General features: G+C 55.1%; 1 protein-coding gene across 1 annotated transcript; it reads right to left on the bottom strand.

The window, feature by feature from the left end:
- Nucleotides 1-4,927: 4,927 nt before the first annotated feature.
- On the bottom strand, nt 4,928-18,141 carry STK35 (serine/threonine kinase 35). The gene is given in 5 exon segments (XM_042832262.1): nt 4,928-7,058; nt 12,691-13,438; nt 16,941-17,417; nt 17,420-17,914; nt 18,072-18,141. Coding segments are annotated over 4 exon segments (1,755 nt in total). The 3' UTR covers nt 4,928-7,058; nt 12,691-12,725.
- Between the last annotated feature and the right edge of the window lie 436 nt (nt 18,142-18,577).

The raw sequence follows: 18,577 nt of genomic DNA, 5'->3' as shown, positions 1-18,577 counted from the left end.
CCACTTTCCTGCATCCATTGCTGGCAGCACTGATGGAAGGATTCCCAATGTCACCACCTCCTCCAGGGCTCCTGGCTGTGTCCCTGTATCCCTTGACCATACCTATATCTCATATCTGGCTGACCCCACGGGAGCTGCCTGTCTGCACTGGGCTTCTTCAGCTCCCCGGATCTCAGGGTGTGATTGATTTACTCACTGCTTGCTCCCAGTTTCACTAGTGCCTCATACACCTGAAATAAATTACATGTTCCAGATAGATTATATCCCCAAATCTAAACCACACACCAGTGAACTCAATTTGCTCATCAGGATGTGATTCAGAGGGCTCACTTGGAAAAGGAAGAGGGAGGTAAATTTTCTAAGGGACCCAGTGGGAGAATGGCTTTTCTGAGATGAAGAGCTCCAGCTGGATCGGGCCAGGAAGGAGTTAATTGCAATTAAGCAGCAATTATCTCTAACTCATTGCACCTACTAATAATGCTCTGGGAGGAGGCTATGGGGTATGAGCTCAACCAGGAGATCTGCAACAGGCAGGGCTGAGTGCCTGGGACTGCATCAGGTAGGAAGCCTTTGTCTGTCACCTCTGGTTTCTTCACCTATTGGTGGCTGGGCAGCTCTTGGCACTAAGAGGAGTCCCAGGGCCACAGACCCTCCTCTCCTCAGTGGTGATATTGATGTAAGACCTCAGGTGCTTCGGTGGGTGTGAGAGATCCTCTGAGCTGCAGGCTGCAGTGGAGGTGGGTTTGCAGCTGATGCATCTCAGGAAGATGGAGTGGGGTTGTAGGAGCTCCAGTTATCTGACTGGAAGCTCATCAAAAGCCCATTCAGGTATCCTTGTACCGTGCTGCGCCTTGTGAAACAGATGTCCTTGAGCACAAGCTGAAGGCAGGCTGTCGTGTCCCAGATCCCACAAGCTGGCTGTTAGCAGGCTTATGCAAGCAGAGAAGCATGCGTGCCCCCTTTTTCCATGAAAACCTCCTAAAGAGGTCACGCATGCTCGGATGCAGAACAGGGAGCAAGGACTGGCACAGAGCACAGCACCTTCTGCACCAGCAGACAGAACTGCAGCCTGTGCCCTGCTCATTATCACCTGCCCGAGGCTGGCACGTCAACCTGCACTGGGCACAGGGATGCAGAAGCATGTAGAGGTGCTCAGAGCACAGCTGTGTACCCGAGGCTCATCCACAGGGCTGGGGCAGACTGCAAAGCCCCGGCTTTGGCGGCAGGAGGGCGGAGGTGAAGTCAACTCATCCATCTCTGCTGCTCGCAGGCTGGTCCCCAGGGAAGCGCAGGCTTTGGCAGCTCTAAGTGGGGCTGGAGGCGGATGCAATTCTGGAGAACAAGATTCCCATGCAAAACCTTAAGAAAAAAAAATATATATACTAAAGTTCTTGGCTGAAAGGCTTGTTTAAAGATTTCATCTCTGGCAGAGGAAATAACGTCTTAATTCGTTCCCTTGCTGCTGCCTCCCAACGCATCTCTTTGCAAGTGCTCGGTTCCCAGAGGAACACAGGCCATTAGTTCTGCCAGGAAACAAGCTGGGGATGAGGGTCTTTTGTTAGAGGAGCTGATGCCCACCTGCACTGTGTGCAAAGCAGCAGGCAGGCACCCTGTGCAGCCCCACCAGTGTGTGTGCTTGGGTGGATGCTAGGCAAAAATACATCTGCTTTTCTGCCTTGGTTATCTTTCTTTTCTGAAGCAGTGGTTTTATTTTGGGGGGGTTTGGGTGATGCTTCTTGCCTGCCTCACTGCCCTGGGTATCACAGCATCCCTAGGGCTGTTGAGAGGGATTTCTGCAGGAGAAAGGATGGAGTGGCTGTGCTGGAGACTGTTACAATGCTGTGGGCAATGGGGCAGGGGCTATTTAATGAGTGACACCCCACAGCCATCCACAGTGGGGAGGCAGTGGCAGAGCACCAGAGCCGCCCCATCCCTGTGCCTGTGACCCACTGTTGTCCTCCTGCAGCAATATGGCATGGGCAGCAGAGCCCGTGCTCACCATCGTGCCCTCATGTCATTGTCACCACTTCCAGCATGAAGAGCCCTGTCTGAGTCATCCCCCAGCTAAACGCAGTGTGTGGGCTTGTGCAGCGTTAGGCTGCTCATCCTCTACTTGCTGCAGCCTGACACTGGGTAGAACAGCTATTCATCAGCTCAGGGATGAGGCGAGATGGATGTCCTGTGCTGCAGCGTGAGCTTCGTTCTCCTCCCACCCACGGGACCGGAGTGGTCCAGCATGGACGACTGAAGTGCGCGCTGCCTGGAAAGCTCGAGAGATCTTGAGAGAAATATGGACTTGTGCTTTGCACCGACTGACTTCATGCTCCTGTTCTACAAGTGCTGGAGCCTCTGTGGAGTGTAGGCTCTTGAAAATGTTTCCATCACGTGTGTCACGGCAGCTCTAGGGAGAGGGAGGACGCAATGGTGACGGCAGCATCTCACAGCTGCTGGTGTTTGGTCTTTCTGGTGGCCTTGGGGCTGTGGTGGCCATGGTGGCTGTTGATTGTCTCTTTGGTGCCTATCCTGCCCTGGCCCTGCTGCCTTTCTCCTGCCTACGGCTTTGCCATGTGCAGCTCTTGCAGGTGCACGTGCCTGGCTGATGAAGGGCCAGGAATTGTTGGGGTGTATTTTTTCAGCTCTCAAGTAACTGAAGTGTCTTTGTGGAGTTTAGCAGCCCTCTTTGCATATGAAATAGGTCTCCAGAGAGCAAATCCAGAGTGAAATGTTTCTCCTTGTGACTGACACCAAGCTCTTTCTGCTAACGATGTTTAAAAGCTTTTTGCCTGTCGGCTGCATGGTCACCTGTTCCTGCACCTTCACTGTGCAGTGTGGTGGCACACGTGCCAGCTGACCTGGCTTCCCCGAGCTCCATCACCACATCTGCAGGAACCAAGCTAACAACACTGTGTTGTTGAGGGCATTGGAGCACAGCTTGCCATGGGGGCAGCTACCTCTCCAGAAGCAAAGCATGTTTTGCCATCCCCCCCCCAACCAGTGTAGCTTAAAACTGGGAAATTCCAGCAGCATTTTCTGCTGCAAACCCTTCTGCTGATCCAAGGAGGCTGGGGAGCACCAAGGGACCAATGGTCCATCCATGCATGGGCTCTGCTGGTGGGAAATGGGCTGACACCTCCCTGTGCGAGGGGGCAGCTGCACTGGCAATTGTCTTGTTACACAGATAGGGGTCTGGTTTTGACAAACCGTTCTAGGAAATATAAGAAAGCAGGACTTCTTGAGGGCTGCACTCTGGAAAGCAGCTGCTACAGCTGTGCCCTGGAAGGACTTGTGTTCCTGGTACAGAAGAGCTGGGCTTTGCTGGGTGTGTGCTTTCACATAAGCTGATGATCCACTTGTGCTGTAGGTGTTACCACTGCTTGCAGCCAGCCCAGAGTTCCTGCAGCTCCTTCAGCCTCTTCCCCCCCTGCAGGAAGGTTGCTCCAAGGTGGGACTGGGGCTCTGAACACCAGGGCTGCCCTCACTGTGTGTCACCCACAGATTATGCCCTTCAGCCCCAAGGTTCCCCACCTGGTGCCTGGAGCTCCTGGAAGGCATGCAGCTTGCTCCCAGCACTTGCCTGTTAACACTGTGGCAGCTGGGGCCAGCCAGCCCCATGGGGCTGGAAGCATCTGCTTTGGGTGTCTGTTGGCAGCAATTATGCAGCACAGCAGTGATGGCTGGGCAAGGGGAGCTGTCACACAAGGGCACAGCTTGGCCTCGTGTCCCTTTGCCTGCTCAGGGGTGGCCTCATGTCCTTGGCACTCAGGACATCACTGGCTGCCTTTCCCTGCACGAAGGAGGGTTTCTTGTTGTCACAGCTCATCTTCTCTGAGCTCTTCCTATTGTGGATGCCAATGGTGGCACGGGGGCTCCAGATGCTGTGAAGGGTGAGCTTTGGCTTGTGGATTTAGAGCATCTGTGCAAGGACAGGCAGTGTTTGGTAGCTACTGAAGTATCAGCTCTGTGGGGTATTTTCCTTGGTGGTGGCAGGTGGGGCTGCTCATTCTTTTTGGCTCTCCAGGTCCAACCGTGGTGGATGTAACCCCCTCTAATTGTGTGGGGAGTCCTGCCCATACAAACGTGTTGCCAACAGCACAGCTGGGAACAAATGCACGATGAACTCTATTTCAAATGGTGTGGCTTTTCAACCCCATCAAACAACTTTATTCACACAAACGTCTCTTAATTTACAAAGCCTCTGCCACTCATACACATCAGGGTATCCACAGTGTTCAAAACTTAAATAGAACGTCTCATACCAACCCGAGTAAACCAAGTACAAAAAAAATATTTATATAAAGTTGTTCACACATAGGTCCTAGATCACCAGCTTCTGTGCAAGGAAAAAAAAGAAAGGGAAGTAATACAGATTCATTTACTAATATTATTAACTTTACTTTGGAGTCTGGGTTTAAGCCTTCTGCCCTCCGGGGGGAGGGGTGTCCCCATGCCCCACAGGTGGGACGTGGCATTGTCACACTGCAGCATGGAGCAAGCAGCTCATGTTCCTCCCATGGCAATCAGCAGGCTTAAACCCAGCCTTGGTACTGCATACAGAGGAGACGTACGACGCACACAACGGAGGATTTCCACAACGATGGTAAATGCTTGTTTAAAATCTTATTGCTCCAGAAAGGCTCTGGGAGCCTCTGATATGTGAAGGAGCTGGGTCCTGAGGAGTAAAGGAAGACCACGAGGGTAACTCTTATCTGTCACTAGCACCGTTAAGCCTCAAACACAGCAGCACAGGGGAGCTCACCTAACCCCTCTGCTCTCCTCTCCACAGACCGACGCTGCCTGCAGAGCTGCCTGCACACCCACATGGTGCTGACAGCCAGCCCTGCTGCAGGCTGGTGCAGATAACGTGTTCCCCAATCCTCCTGAGGCTTGGCTTGTTCCCCACCCCACCCCCCAACCCACCTCCCTCTTGTAAACAGCAGTCAGAAGTAAACAGTTTCATACAATCACCCCCAGCGCTGGGCTCAGCTTGGACCCCGCAAAGCCCAAAGGGTGGCGGGAGGGCACTGGATCCCCCCCATGACAGCAACCCCCTCCATACCTGGATGCTTTGCTCCAGCCAGGAGGATGGAGTTGCCCTGGTCCCAGCCTTGGAGTTGCTATCCTAAGCTTGAACATTCCCAGCAATGCAGCTCAATGCCAAAAACTCCCTCCGCAGGGTTCAGCCCGCAGAAGATGCTCGACAGTTCCAGGTGGGCAGAGACACCCGATGCTGCCACCTCACTCCACAGAACAAGTTTGGTCTGGGCTAAAGCAATTGGAGGAGAGGTGCTAGGAGCTATAAACACAAGGCAGCTTCATCCAGGAATCGAGCTCAAACAGCAGCAAAATCATCAGGGAGAAATGCTTTGAAAAGGGCAAATTAACAGGGAAACATCCATGTTGGCCAAAGGCTAGCAGCCTAGGGCTTGTCCTCTGAAGTGTTTGCTAACTCCTAAGTAAGGCACTACGGTCTAGCTCGCTAACATCAAGCTGCTTTACAAACACATCTGAAATGCAAAAGCTGAGGTGAAAACGTGTGGTTTGAAGATGGCCTGAACCTGCAATGGGCCAGGAGGGGGTACTTTCCCCAGTGCTCACCTCCCACCTCCATGTCCTGCGTGGAGACCTCCTGCTGGAAAGCTGGCTTCTCCCAGCAAGGGACCCTTCCAGAAGAGTAAACCATGAGCAGGATGGGGGGGTATAGCCTTCTGCATGCACCAGTTCATGCCAGGGACAGTCAATAAGTAACAAAGGCTCTATCGGGTGGAGGAATGGAGGTTTGGAGTAGGGCACTAACACTGTACTGTGAACAAGAGAGATCAGTTCTCAGCTCACCATGGCCCTTGGGGCAATGCTAGGCATGAGTGGGGCCATCCAACTCTGCCCAGGGGAAGGGCAATGCCAACAGTTGGGGGGGGGCAGTGGGATCCAAGGGACCCCCTTCTGCCCGAGCCCTGGCGCTGTGGAGGCTGAACAGTGGCAGTGATGCTGCCCCCCAGACTGATGCTGACAGTGTCAGCTCAGCAGGGAGCATTTTAGCTTGTCCAGGCCCCAGAGGTTGGAAAAGAGGTGGTGCTGTACACTGCATTTCCAGTGAGCAATGTCTAAAGACAAGCAACATAGCCCCAGAGTTAGTGTTGCTACAATATAGGCAAAGAGACTGAGTGTTAACTGATCGGCCTGAGGTTCCAGTCTCCTTACCTGAGCTGCATTGACTGCAACCAAGCAACTACAACCAGCCTTTTACTTTATTGAGACAGTTACCTAGAAGGAAAAAGTGTTTTACAGCAGGCCAGAATCCAGCCCATGAGCCACTGAGGCCAAACCTCCTCTCCCAAGCACCGCTCCTCACAACTCAAGTTTGGCACCAAGTGGCTCATTGTAGTGGGTTGTTTTCAGTTTCTCGTGTACGCAGCTGAAATGTACCTACACACTCCCCATTAGCTCTGTGCCCCTAACAAACATCTCTATGACACCCAGATTAGGGAGACAAGGCTCTGAGGCTCTGCCCCCTGCAGGGCAGTGCTGACTCCCCACTGCCTTTCCAGCTTATGCTACTCTACCTAACAACAGCTGTTTCTAGTGCAGGCAGCATGCACCTACCCAGAAGCTGCCTGGCTGTGAAGACATTCTACTGCTTGCAACGCACACTCTGTAAGACTCACCTCTAAAGCAATGCACTCCAGATGCAAACCCATTTCCTAGGTGGAAACAATAGCTTTAAACCCCAACCCGTGCCTGGCTGGGCTCAGCAATCCTGTCTGGCAGCAAACCACAGCTGCCTATTAACTCTTGTAAAGTCCAACTGCAGAGCAGGGGGACATGGGGAGAGCTGGGCAGGGCAGCTCTGTGTTCTGGATCTCATTCAATAGTCTAGGTGAGCACGATAAGTGCCCAGCCTGTGCCCCTGCAGCTCCCCTGTGCCCCCCAAACACCGCTCACCAACAAAACAAACACCCAAACATTTCACATTGCCAGAGATCCTGAAGACCGAGGATCTTTTGTATTGTCACCTTCCCTTGTTGCACGTAATGGAGATGATGGGTCCCTGGTAAATAAACCTGCAGGAAAAACAAGAAAGGAGAAACAGAGATCAGATATGTGCATGGTTTTGTCCCAGTTACTGCAGTGAGACTTCCCTCCCCTTAGCCTCCTTTAATTAATTAACTTCATTATACTGCCTGTAGGACGTTACTTCTATCAGTTAGGAGATGCTGTGCACTGGAGGAAGATACAATCAATCACTGAATTGGGAATCGGGGAACTCTGCACATGCAGCAGGGATATTTAGGTTCACTATTAGGAAGTTGTTCTTTACAATAAGGGCAGTGAAGCAGTAGCACAGGCTGCCCAGAGGTGAGGTGGGTGCCCCATCCCTGCAGGCACTCAGGTCAGGCTGGGGGCTGTGGGCACTGATGGAGCTGTGTGGGTGCCCCTGTGCACTGCTTGGGGTTGGGGCAGATGGCCTTTAAGGGTCAATTCCAACTCAAACCATTCTACAACCCTTGTGGCTCCCTTCCATCTCAGGGTATTGTATGATTTTTTTAAGCAAATTTTAACTGAAGGAATGGGCTGCAAGGTAAAGCCTCAGCACTGCCTGTGATGGCACTGTCCTTGAGGACCTGTATGTGACTGAGCACAGAACACACCAGGACTTTGGGGTCACACTGAACCTCTCGTACTGTGCGTCAGCAGCAGCTCAGGCTCTTGAGTGCTCTGCAAGAGGCTGCTAAAATCCACTTGGATGCAGCCAAGAGCAGTGCCACACTCTGTGCAGCCCCTGAGGATGCTCAGAGCCTGGATTTTGGGGCAGGAGGGGCAACCCTGCACCGCACTCAGGGAAGGCAGAGCTCAGCTTTGCACAGAAGCTTTTTTCTCCTGGTTAAACAATGCACAAACCTTCAAACCTAGGGCAGCATGCTGCTTCATGACATACTTTTCCCCACAACTAACAGCAGTTGAATCTTCCCCCAAACTTCAGCTCTGAGAAACATAACATGGAGAAAATGGGGAATTTGGTTTTCCCTTCATGGTGCTGGGAGCACAGCCATGTCCCCCCAGCTCCACAGACAAACTGTGTCATAACCACTACCCAGCAAATGATTCAAATCCCTTAGGCCCAGGAAATCTCATTAAAGAAATCCACGCCTGCAGAATCTACTTTTAAAGGAAGAGGCCAGGGCTGCCTGCACTCAGCTGGGATCAGAGAGAAGCTGTTCTGTATCTTGTGGGAGGCACTGGGACACCAGGGCAGGAGCAACAGAGTGAAGAATTGTCCGTAAGATTCCCCCTGTGGTGCAGCTCCATCAGCAAGTAGGGCTGTGCTGCTGCTATTCACGCCTCCCCGGAGCAGGAGCAGTTCAAGGAAGATCCTGGTCTGACTGCTTCCAAGCTCGCTGCATTGACGCATGCTGTTTCTGGGCTTGTTCAAGAGCTTTTAATACCCCTGCTGACGCCACTTCCAGTTTTAATCAGCTCGAATGTTCGCTCAGCATCAGCAGAACATGAACCAGCAGCCCACAGCCCTCACGCAGCACTGATGAGGATGACACTAACGTGCAGCTTACGGCAGATGGAGATGAGAACGTGGTCCGCAGGGAAGCAGAGGGTCTCACCAAGGCATGAAGACATAAGCTGGCAGCTCCTTGTGCTCACATCATCCAGCCCTGCGTGGGGATGCAGGGTGCGAGGGAGGGGGCTGAGAGCCCACTGTACCCCCACATCCTTCCACAGACACACGTGCAGGGCTCCTTGGCAGCTCCCTTCAATCCAACCCCAGAGCCTTCCCTGAAGGGATGTGGGACTCACAGCAGCAAAGCCACGCGTTGCCAGAGGTGCAGCCACCCAGCCCTGCCCAGGGCTCTGCTCCTCTCCAGATGGATGTGACACTGCCTGAAGGGTGCCCTGCAGGGTGGCCCAGAGATGCTGCAGCTGCTGCCACAGCCAAGAGGAACTAACCATGCTGTTGTCATCCCACAGCTTGCTCTGTCCATGCCAGGACTGACAAACCATGCCCAACATTTCCCTGACACGCTGATGAGGTCCCTTCCTGCAGCATCAGGGCACTTTTACTGATGCCCTAACAGACACAACATACCCAGACACAGCAGCCTTCTCGCTGGCAGCTCACAGCCAGAGCCATTTCTGATGAGCACTGATCCCTGCCCTTCAGAGGTGGATTCCTACAGGTCAGCTGCTTACTGACAGCACTCAGGTGTCTGTGCAGATGTGCTCATCAGAGAGAGGTGCCACTGCACAGCTGAGCTTGCTCAGTATCAGCCCCGCTGCACTGATTCTATGATTTTGCAAATGAAACAGAACAAGGCAAATGCCAGCAGTTACTTTCAGCTGCCACCAGAAAGTGTCAGAACATGGGGCAAAGCTGAGAGCAGCACCTCTGCTCAGCCCAAATCACTCTGCATTCCCATTCCCACCTGCTATCCCAAAAATCCTGTTTTGCTACAAGGTATGACTTACAGAACAAGCTGCCTTCCACACTGAACAAAACCACTGCAGTTTGGCACCTTGCAGAAATTAAAAGTACACATTTTCTTACATGTTAAATTGTGGTGGTGGGCAATGCTGCCCTTTGTGATCCCTTTCTTTCTGTGACAAGATTAGTGAGCAGCACACAGACTCCCATTGTACCACACACCTCAACAACTTCCTGGGTGTGCTGTGTGGAGCCAGGTGTTGCATGATCTTCACGAGTCTTTTCCAATTCAGGACATTCTATGCATCTAAGGATCTACGAGCTTGGCTAATGAGTGCCCAGTGCATCCTGCACAAACACTGCCTGGGAAGGCAGCTATGAGAATGATGGGCATAGACAGTGACACCCACAAGGGGACCCACAAGGGGAAGAGGAGATGAGGGCAGAGCTGCAAGAAACCAACCCAGCAAGGAGGGGACTTGCACCTGTGTGTGAGCTCCAACTGCTGATGGGTGAATGGAGGTCCCTGGGGAGCAAGGCACAGCAAAACAACTCCAGATCCAGCTGCTTTTCAGTTTACAGAGCCTTGCTGTATCAGTAAGGAAGAGCGAAATACTGCTTTTGCTGCAGTCGGGGCTGGGCTGTCACATGGCAATCAGGAGACTATCAGCAGGTACTCAGCACAACCCAACCACTGATGTATAAGAAAGGCTTTCGACCCTTTGCCCAAAAAGGCACATCTGTGGGAACAGCAAACTCAGGTTTGGATAAACCAGTACTTCAGGAGATGAGGAAGCAACACTCAGAAAAGATGATGTTATCCCCAGGGAATGCCACCCACCTCTGCAGGACACGCTGCTGCCTTGGGGGGCAGGCAGTGATAAGCTCATCTAACCCAGGCTCAGCTGAAAGCAAGGCCAGAAGCACTGTGCTGGCTGGGAGCTGACACCAAATCCTTCTGTTTTGCAAGATAACAGAATAAGAGGCACAGTGAGCAGCAGGTCTGCGCAGCATCCGCAGCAGGACTGAAGGCAGAGCTGCTGGGATGCAAAGCATGATCAGAAGAGATAAAGGATGGAGGAAAATCTGATTTCCGAGATCAGGGTTACAGTTTTCCAGGTCACAATGTGGGCCAGGTCTGCACAGGGGCTGAGGCTGTTGGAAAGGGGAACCTCGCTGCCCAGCCCTGCACTGCACGCAATGCCCAAAGCAAGCAGGGAGAGGTTACTTCAGTTTCCCGGTCAACTTAAATTACCTGAGAGCAGAATTCAGGCCCTGCCCTAAATCTCATTTTAAGCTTCTCAAGCTTCCGATTTCAGCTTTGCATTAAATGAAAGCCCCACAGAGGTAGGCTGGTTTGAACATACGCACACACGATGCATTCAGAAGCCCTATAGGAAAAGCACCCAGACAATTCCACTGCCCTACAAAAGCACACAGGAGGAATGCTCCTGCTGCACAGTGCACGGCTGTGGGTTTGCAGGGAGCATACGGCCAGTGCCAGGCTCCTATCTGGGCCACGCTGCCTTATGTAAGCACAGCATCTCCACTGCAGCTGCGTCACCCCCAGACAATCAGTGGCAGCTCATGGCGGACGGATGGAGGGGGGGGCTGAGAAGGCAGCTGGGTTTTATGCAAACAGCCCCAGGGTAGGACTGTCCCCTCCATGTTTGTTATCCCTGCGTGTGCTATTCTGCAGATATGCACAGGATGAATTTTCCCCGGAGGGCACAGGCTGGTTGCATAACCCAGCAGCATCGTGTCAGCGGGCGAGTGATCGCAGATGGCAGCAGCAAAGCCTGACCCTCCCTGCACAGCCCCAGCTCTGAGCAGGCACATCCCTGCCCTGCTAAAAGCCTCATCCCTTGCCCCAGGGTGCAAGGTGGGGTGCCCTGCTCTGCACCCAGGACTTCTTCACGCCTGAAGCACTCGCATTGCTACAGGTCATGGCCCTGCTCTAATCCCCACCCCACGTTCACACCAGGACCAGCACCAAACCCCAGCCCCTGGCAGACTCTGTCACATCACATCAATTAGTTGCAGTGGAAATTTCGAGGGATTTAGTGCATTTTGTGCTAGGAGAGGAAAGGAGGTGGTTCCTGGATCAATTTGGACAAACCAGGAGGGACTGACCACAAAGCTGACAGCTGGGTGTTTGCCAGCGACAGCAGCAGTTCTGGCTCTCTTTGCCCTCTTGTATCTGTGCTTCACTTTGATCCAGAAGGATCTGTTTGGTTTCTGGTAGTAAGAATCAGGGAGCAGCACCGTCCAGCTCTGAAGCAGCCTGTAAAAGACCAGGGCTGGAAAGATATCTGCCTCACCCTGTAATCTGTCATTTTCCAGTTTCATTGAAGTGTTTGGCCAGGAGAATCCCATAGTAACAGCTCTTGTTTACAGACAGCTTTACCATAAAGGCAGAACTGCTCATTCCTTTGGTGTCACTGCTGAGTGACACAACCAGCTATCCCACATCCACGGGTGTCCTTCCAGACCCCCACTAAGGACCAGGATGCAGCAGAAGCCAAGTTCAGGACTATTTAGAACCTGAGCCTGGGGGAAAAGGGAGGGACTCTGCATGAACTAAGCTCCATCTGAGCACAGATGTTCTGTAAGCTTCCTTCCTGAGCAGACCCAGATCTCAGCTCGGATGTTAAACACCAAAGCATCCAACTGGGTTTATGCAACTGTGCTTGGCACTGAAGTCCTGCCTTTAGCAAGGAAATGAAATGGGATGGATGCACATGCTTTGCAAGTGAAAGCAAGGAAAACAGTCACGTCTGTGCCAGAACCCACCTGCCACTCAGCTCAGTGCCTCCCCTGCAGGCCAGCCAAGACCTGAGCTGCCCTACCCTAATATCAGTGGGGAAGGAGCACCGTATTTGAGAGATAAGAGCTCTCATAGCTTTGCTGAAACCACAGCACGTGGAGAAGACAGAAGGGGCAGCTCCTTCCCTGTCTCTGGAAGGGACCAACACACCCAAAGCTGATGCCAGGTGTTCAACATGCTTCCCCAGCCCCAAGGAGCAGAGCTGTGCCTGGGCTTTGGGCAGCACCAGGACACGCAGCTGCTCATTGCTTCTCACCTCTACTGTACTGCTGCAACAGAATAGGTGGGGAAAAAAACACCACTCAGAAACAGAGCTCTGATGAGTCACTATAGAAATAGCTCTGGGAACATAAAGGACTCCATTGTGTCACTACAAAGTGCATTAACAGGCCGGACAGCAGACAGAATAATATAAAAACTACCGATCACTTACCCAGCTGCAAAGCACAGCAGTGCCCTGCCCTGAATTTAAGCAGCACATGTAACCTGGTCCATTCTGGTTTCAAGCTCAAAGGCATCAGGTCGATCCTGCGGGTTAGCAGCCAACATGTCTTTCAGAAGCTGCTTGATGCCCTCAGACATGGAAGTCCTGCGTTTCTGAGGGATGTGCAGCTCCATCTTTGGGTTTTCTAGCAGCGCTTCCCCGACGGGCACGATCTCAGTCCCCTGCTTGATGTAAGTCCCCAGCAGCTCCCTCTTGGTCTCAGCATCAATGAAGGTGAGCCTCTCAATCATGGCCCAGATGATGATCCCGAGGGCGAAGATGTCAGCCTTGGCAGTGTAGTGCCCCTCCCAGACCTCGGGGGCCATATAGAAATCAGAGCCACAAGCCGAAGACAGCCAGTACTTGTTCACATTCACGTTTCTGTTCTCGTGGCCACCCTTCTTGCCTCGAGCTGTCAGACCAGCACAGACCTTGCTGAGCCCAAAGTCAGCCACCTTGAGAACAGGGGTGCCGGACTTCTCTGTGATCAGGATGTTGTCTGGCTTCAGGTCCCGATGGACAATGTGGTTCTTGTGCAGGAAGGCGATGGCACTGGTGAGCTGCAGCATGAAGCTCCTGTTGGTCGCAGGGTCGGGTCGTCGTGAGAGCACGTACTGGTTGAGGTCCCCCCCCTCACAGAACTCCATGACGAACCAGAGGTAGCAAGGCTCCTCCGCGTAGCCCAGGATCCTCTCACCTTACCAAAATGGAGCAAAAAGAAACAAAGAGTGAGTTCTGACAGGCACATTGGAAGGTGTCCACACTAACTCAGAACAAGGGCGAGACACGAGGCTGGTTTATGAAGATAGTAAAGGTTTTAGGAACGAGATGCACTGGGGCAGGCTGCCCAGGGAAGCAGCGGAGTCACCCACACACACAACGCTCCCAGGGCCAGAGTCCTGCAGCACACCAGCTGCTCTCAGGCCAGATGCACGCTGCTTAAGCACTGTGTTTGTGCTGAGAGAGCTCTGCCACTTTCCTACAGCTCTAGTGAAACACCAACAGGTCTTCAAAGAGAACAAACTGGAAGCTCAAGTAGCCAACTATGTTTAAGTGCAATCTCAGCCATGCTGATGGATCCAACTGCCTCTACCACAGTCAGCAAAGCACAGGCAAGTCTGAGTGTTTGGAAACCACTTCAAGAACTCCACCTACTTTACCAAGTTATTTTTTTCTCTCTTAGCAAAGGCCTGCAGACCATCTGGGAAAGCAAACTCCCAGCAGCAGGTAGAGCCAAGCACTACCAGCACCATCGAGCCCCAGGCTCTCTGGCATCCACAATGGTCAGCGATTGGCGTGGGTGGGAATACTGGTTATTTGCACAAACAGTCTGTATCCATAGCTACTGCTATGGAAATCAAATCCTGCACAACACAAAGATTTGGCTGCACCTCCCTGCCCTCAGCAGAGCATGAGGAGTAGAGCTGGGATGGGGGGTGGAGGGGGGGGAAGGGGGGCAATAGCTCCCACCTGGGGTCTGCAAAATGCTGAGCACAGTGCCCAGCACGAGGGATCAGGGAGCTCCTGTCAGCCTGCAGCACGAGGAACCACAGCAGTGCCATGTGCACAGAGCTGGGAGCATCACAGCACAGAACACAGGTGGGAGGAGACAGCATTTCCCAGCAGCCCCATCCCAAGGGGAAAGCAGCAAAGACCCGCTGGCTTTGACATGCTGAGGTTTGGGCTCAGCATAACAAAGGCTCAGATTCAAGATGTGGCCCCACAGCTCTGCAGGCACAGGGAGGACGCTGCTGACCCAGCAGTAGCTGGGAGCACGGTGCACTTCACTTTGGGTGGAGCGCTGCTGGGAGAGGTTGAAGCCAAGAGTAATATTTCCTCATTTTCTTTCTATAATGTGAAAGTGTTTGAGTTGTTAAATCATCTTCCTGCCTTCAAAACAAACAGCTTTAAACATAAAGAGCTGGCAAGCCACTTCTTAAAGATGAGAGTTTAGCAAGAGAAGCTGCCAAGAGCTGAAGGGATACAGACAAGAGCCCAGAGCTCCGGCACCAAGTGTGCATCCCTCCATCCCCACAGCCACTACCCTGCAGCCTGTCCTGGGAGCTCATTAGCAGCTTGCTAATTTGCTTAACATCACTGGGAACAATCTAATGCCAGCAGAACCAGCCTCCCACTCCCCAGTGCTGCATGGAACCTCTAACTCCCACTGGGCAAAGACGTTGTACTGGAGAGAAGGAAGCCAGCAGCATGAAGCCAGGCACCTGGACCCGTGGGCGACGTGCCATGGAGCACAGCCCCAGCTCTGCTCACTGAACAAAGCAGCTCTGCCCATCGCTGCTGTGTGTCAGGAGCAGCTAACAGTGCACACAGCCAAGCACAAGAACCTGGAGGTGTGCACACACTGGGGCACTGAGCACATTGCTCAAGTCCACACCTCTCCTCAAGGCTCAGCACTGCACACTGCACTGCCTTTTCGCATTCTGCCTCAAATGAGACATGGCATAATCAATTTAACACGACGGAGATGATGGCTGAACGCTGTAGCTGCGACCTGGCATAGCCTGGTATCCCGACAGTTACGCTCCTGATGTAGAAAGAGCCTCAGATTAATCCCCCCACACACCCTGAGCCGGGCGCCTTGGCACAGCATCTGTGCAGCCTGTAAATAGCCACGCTGCGGTCGTGCAGAATGGCACGGCTGCACGGCCACGTGCCCACTGCTGCCTCAGCCGGCAGTGCTGTGGGCAAGAAGGGAACATGAGCAGCTCAGGGGCTCTCCTGTAGCAATATTTATCAGTACGGTATCAAAGCCAAAGGTGGGGAAGGTGGTGAGCACAGCCTCTGCCCCTGCCTGGGACCGGCAGATAACACAACTTGGAATGCAGGCACAGAGAGGGAGAAGCTGAAGTGGGACTAAGGCAAGCAAAGCTCTCCCAGCAGCAGGGAGGTGATTCTGCAAGGAACAGAGGGCTCTCCACCTGCCTGCAGATGGGTGGGGAGCACTGACAGCTCCTCCAAAGCCTTCCCTGAGACATGCTGCCTATGTGGGGCAAGAGACCCCAACCACAAGGAGCTCTCTGTGTGGTAGGCAGGCACCCACCTCACAGGGGTGCACAAAAAATAGGGTAGTGCCCTTCTTGGGGACACTGCCTTGGATGTGCGTGTGAGGAGTGAAAAGAAGCCAGGCTCAGGGCCATGTAGGTCACACACAGGTCCAGAGATGTTCTCAAGGGTTTGGGAGCTGTAGATCTGCTCAGAGGTCAGCTCTGCAGCCTTCCACAAGGGGACACCAAACCCCTAAGGGGCACAGGCATCTGGAGAGGCACTGGGGGCACACAGGAGATGGGGCTCCATTATTTTTTCACCTCTTCACTACATATTGGCAGAGCTGGGCCTGACAGCAGCCAAAGGAGCAGAGGCAGAGAGCGCTTTGGAGATGTCACCATCACAGTCATCGGTGGTGGCAGGAGGTGACCCCAGCAGCTGCGTGATGCTGCCAAGGGGACCCAGGGGAAGTGGCAGCCGTCCCTCTACAGCAGAGTGGTGGAGAAACAGGGATGGTAGAGCACAGAGAACAGTCCCAAAGTTGCCAGAGCCCATGCGAACACAGAGGGCACCACAGAAGTGGGGTCACAGCCTCAGGGCGCTTGGAGGAGATGGGGCTGCACAGGAGAAGGACTGAAGGCACACAAAGGGCTGTGGCAGTGGGCAGAGAAGCAGAAATGGGGTGTGATGGAGGGATGGGGAAGGCACAGAGGGATGTGCCTGAGCCTGGAGGTGACAACGGGAACACAAAGTAGGAGGGCTGCAGAGGGGGAAAGCAGGAGGAGAGGGGTCCCTGTGAGCAGCAGAGGGAGGGAGAGAATGGGGTCAGGGGACACAGCACAGTGCAGGCAATGCAGGACTGAGTGGGAGAAAAAGTTGTAAAGTAAAAGAGATGGAGAAGAGCTGAACAAGTTGGGGGCAGCTTGGGGAAAGCAGGGAGGGCTGCCTGAGCGCAGGAGGGATTTAAGCAATGGGGTGACAAAGAGGAAGAGAGAAAGAAAAAGGGTACAATGGGAGCATCCATGGGGGGGCTCCAGAGCTGGAAGGCTGGGGAAGGACATCGGGGGAGCCCAGCAGCCTATAGGAACGGAGATAGGAGGGAATCCCTAAGAGAGGGGGACACATGGACGGACCGGGGGATGGGAAACCCGGGCAGGAAGGAGCCGGGGGTCGGGGCAGGTGCGGGGCGGTACCTTTCAGGGAGGTCTCCACCAGCCGCAGGTAGAGCTGGCTGCGCTTGTTGCCGTGGCTCATGCGCTGCCCCAGGCCGTGCCGCTGCAGCACGCACTCCTCGAAGCGCACCACGTTGGGGTGCTGCCGCCTCAGGCTGGTCAGCGCCCAGAACTCGGCCAGCGCCAGCTCCACGTTCTCGGGGGCGTCGCAACGGATCCTCTTCACCGCCAACCGAGCTCCGCTGCAGCTCGACACCGCCTCGTACACCACGCCATACGCCCCGCGGCCGATCTCGGCCAGCAGGCGGTACCGAGGGGCCCCCGCGCCGCTACCGCCCGGCCCCGGGCCCACCGCCGCAGCCTCCTCCTCCTCCTCCGCTACCGCCGCCGCCATGGGGCCGCGCCGAGCAGCCCGCCGCCGCCGCGCCGCCCTTTGTGTCCCTCGGCGGCCGCCGTCCGCCGTTTCCATGGCAGCGCCGCGGGGGGAGCCCCGCTCGCGCCCCCCCCTCGCCCGCCTGGCCCCGCGGAGCGCCGCGCCGGGGAGCGCCGAGCGGGCGAGGGGGCACGCGCCGCCGCATCGGAGGGCGGAAAAGCGCGCCCTGCCGGCCCCTTTAAGCGCTCGGCCAATCGCGGCGCGCCGGGCCGTACCACTGCGCCGCGGGGGGGGGAGCGCGGCGCGGGGCGGGGTAGGTCGCACCCCGCGGGGGGGGAACCGCGGCGAAGACGCGGGGCTGACGGGGCCGTAGGGGTGGGAGCGGCTGCCTGTGCCGCCTGCGGGGCTTCTCGGCGCGGAAGGCGACGAGAGCGGCGCGGGTCCGGCCGGGTGCTCCCCCGCGGGTTGGTGCGCGCCGCGCGGCTGTAAACACCGCGGCCGTGGGGAGCGCTCCGCCCCGGTGGGGTTTGTGGCCTTATGTAACGGTGGGGACGGAACGGCTGTGCGAGGTCGGCCTGCGCCGCTCTATCCGCCGCTGCCGTATCTCCGTGTTCTGGAACGCCTGCAGGGATGGTGACATCCCCCCCACACCCACACCCACCCTGGGCAATCTGTGCCCAGAGCAGCACCGCTTTTCCCGAGGCGAAATTTCTCCTGATGCCCGACCTGCCCCTCCCCTGCCCCAACGTGAGGCCATTGCGAGCAGAAGCCGCTCCCACCTCCTTTCAGGGAGCGGTGAAGTTCCCCCTGAACCCGCTCTGCTCCGCGCCGCATCCCCCGCCCCGTCATCCGCCCGAAATACGCAGATGAAAACCCTGCGGTGGCTCTGCGGTCTGCACGCACCCAGCGTGAGCATCTCCTGCGTGTGCTTCGAGCTCCGTTCACATTGGAAGCCCTTCACTTCCCTGCCTGGCAGGCGATGAGGGGCTGCCCCTTTTGCTCCAGCCTGCTGCCTGGGGCACAGCGTGCGGCCGACGGCAGCTCAGCACGACGCAGCCCCGAACACCGCTCACTGCCGCCCTCAGTCCGCAGCCGCTGTCCCTGCGGCTGTCGTCGCCCCTTTCTCTGCTCCGTATCCTCCCCCACCGTGTCCCTCCTTGCACCGCTGCGGGGCCGGGAGCAGCCCCCGGGCACAGCCCGGTGCCGCTGACGCTGCGTGCCGCTGCCTCCCACCCGCTGTGCCTCGCACTTTCGTCCCCCTCCTCTCCGAACCCTCTTAGAACTG

This window comes from Centrocercus urophasianus, unplaced genomic scaffold, assembly GCF_019232065.1.
Source record: "Centrocercus urophasianus isolate 14NV4802_14NV808 unplaced genomic scaffold, USGS_Curo_1.0 seq_38, whole genome shotgun sequence".
NCBI lineage: Eukaryota > Metazoa > Chordata > Aves > Galliformes > Phasianidae > Centrocercus > Centrocercus urophasianus.
The sequence above is the reverse complement of the archived record's forward strand: the minus strand, read 5'-3'. Positions and strand labels throughout refer to the sequence as shown.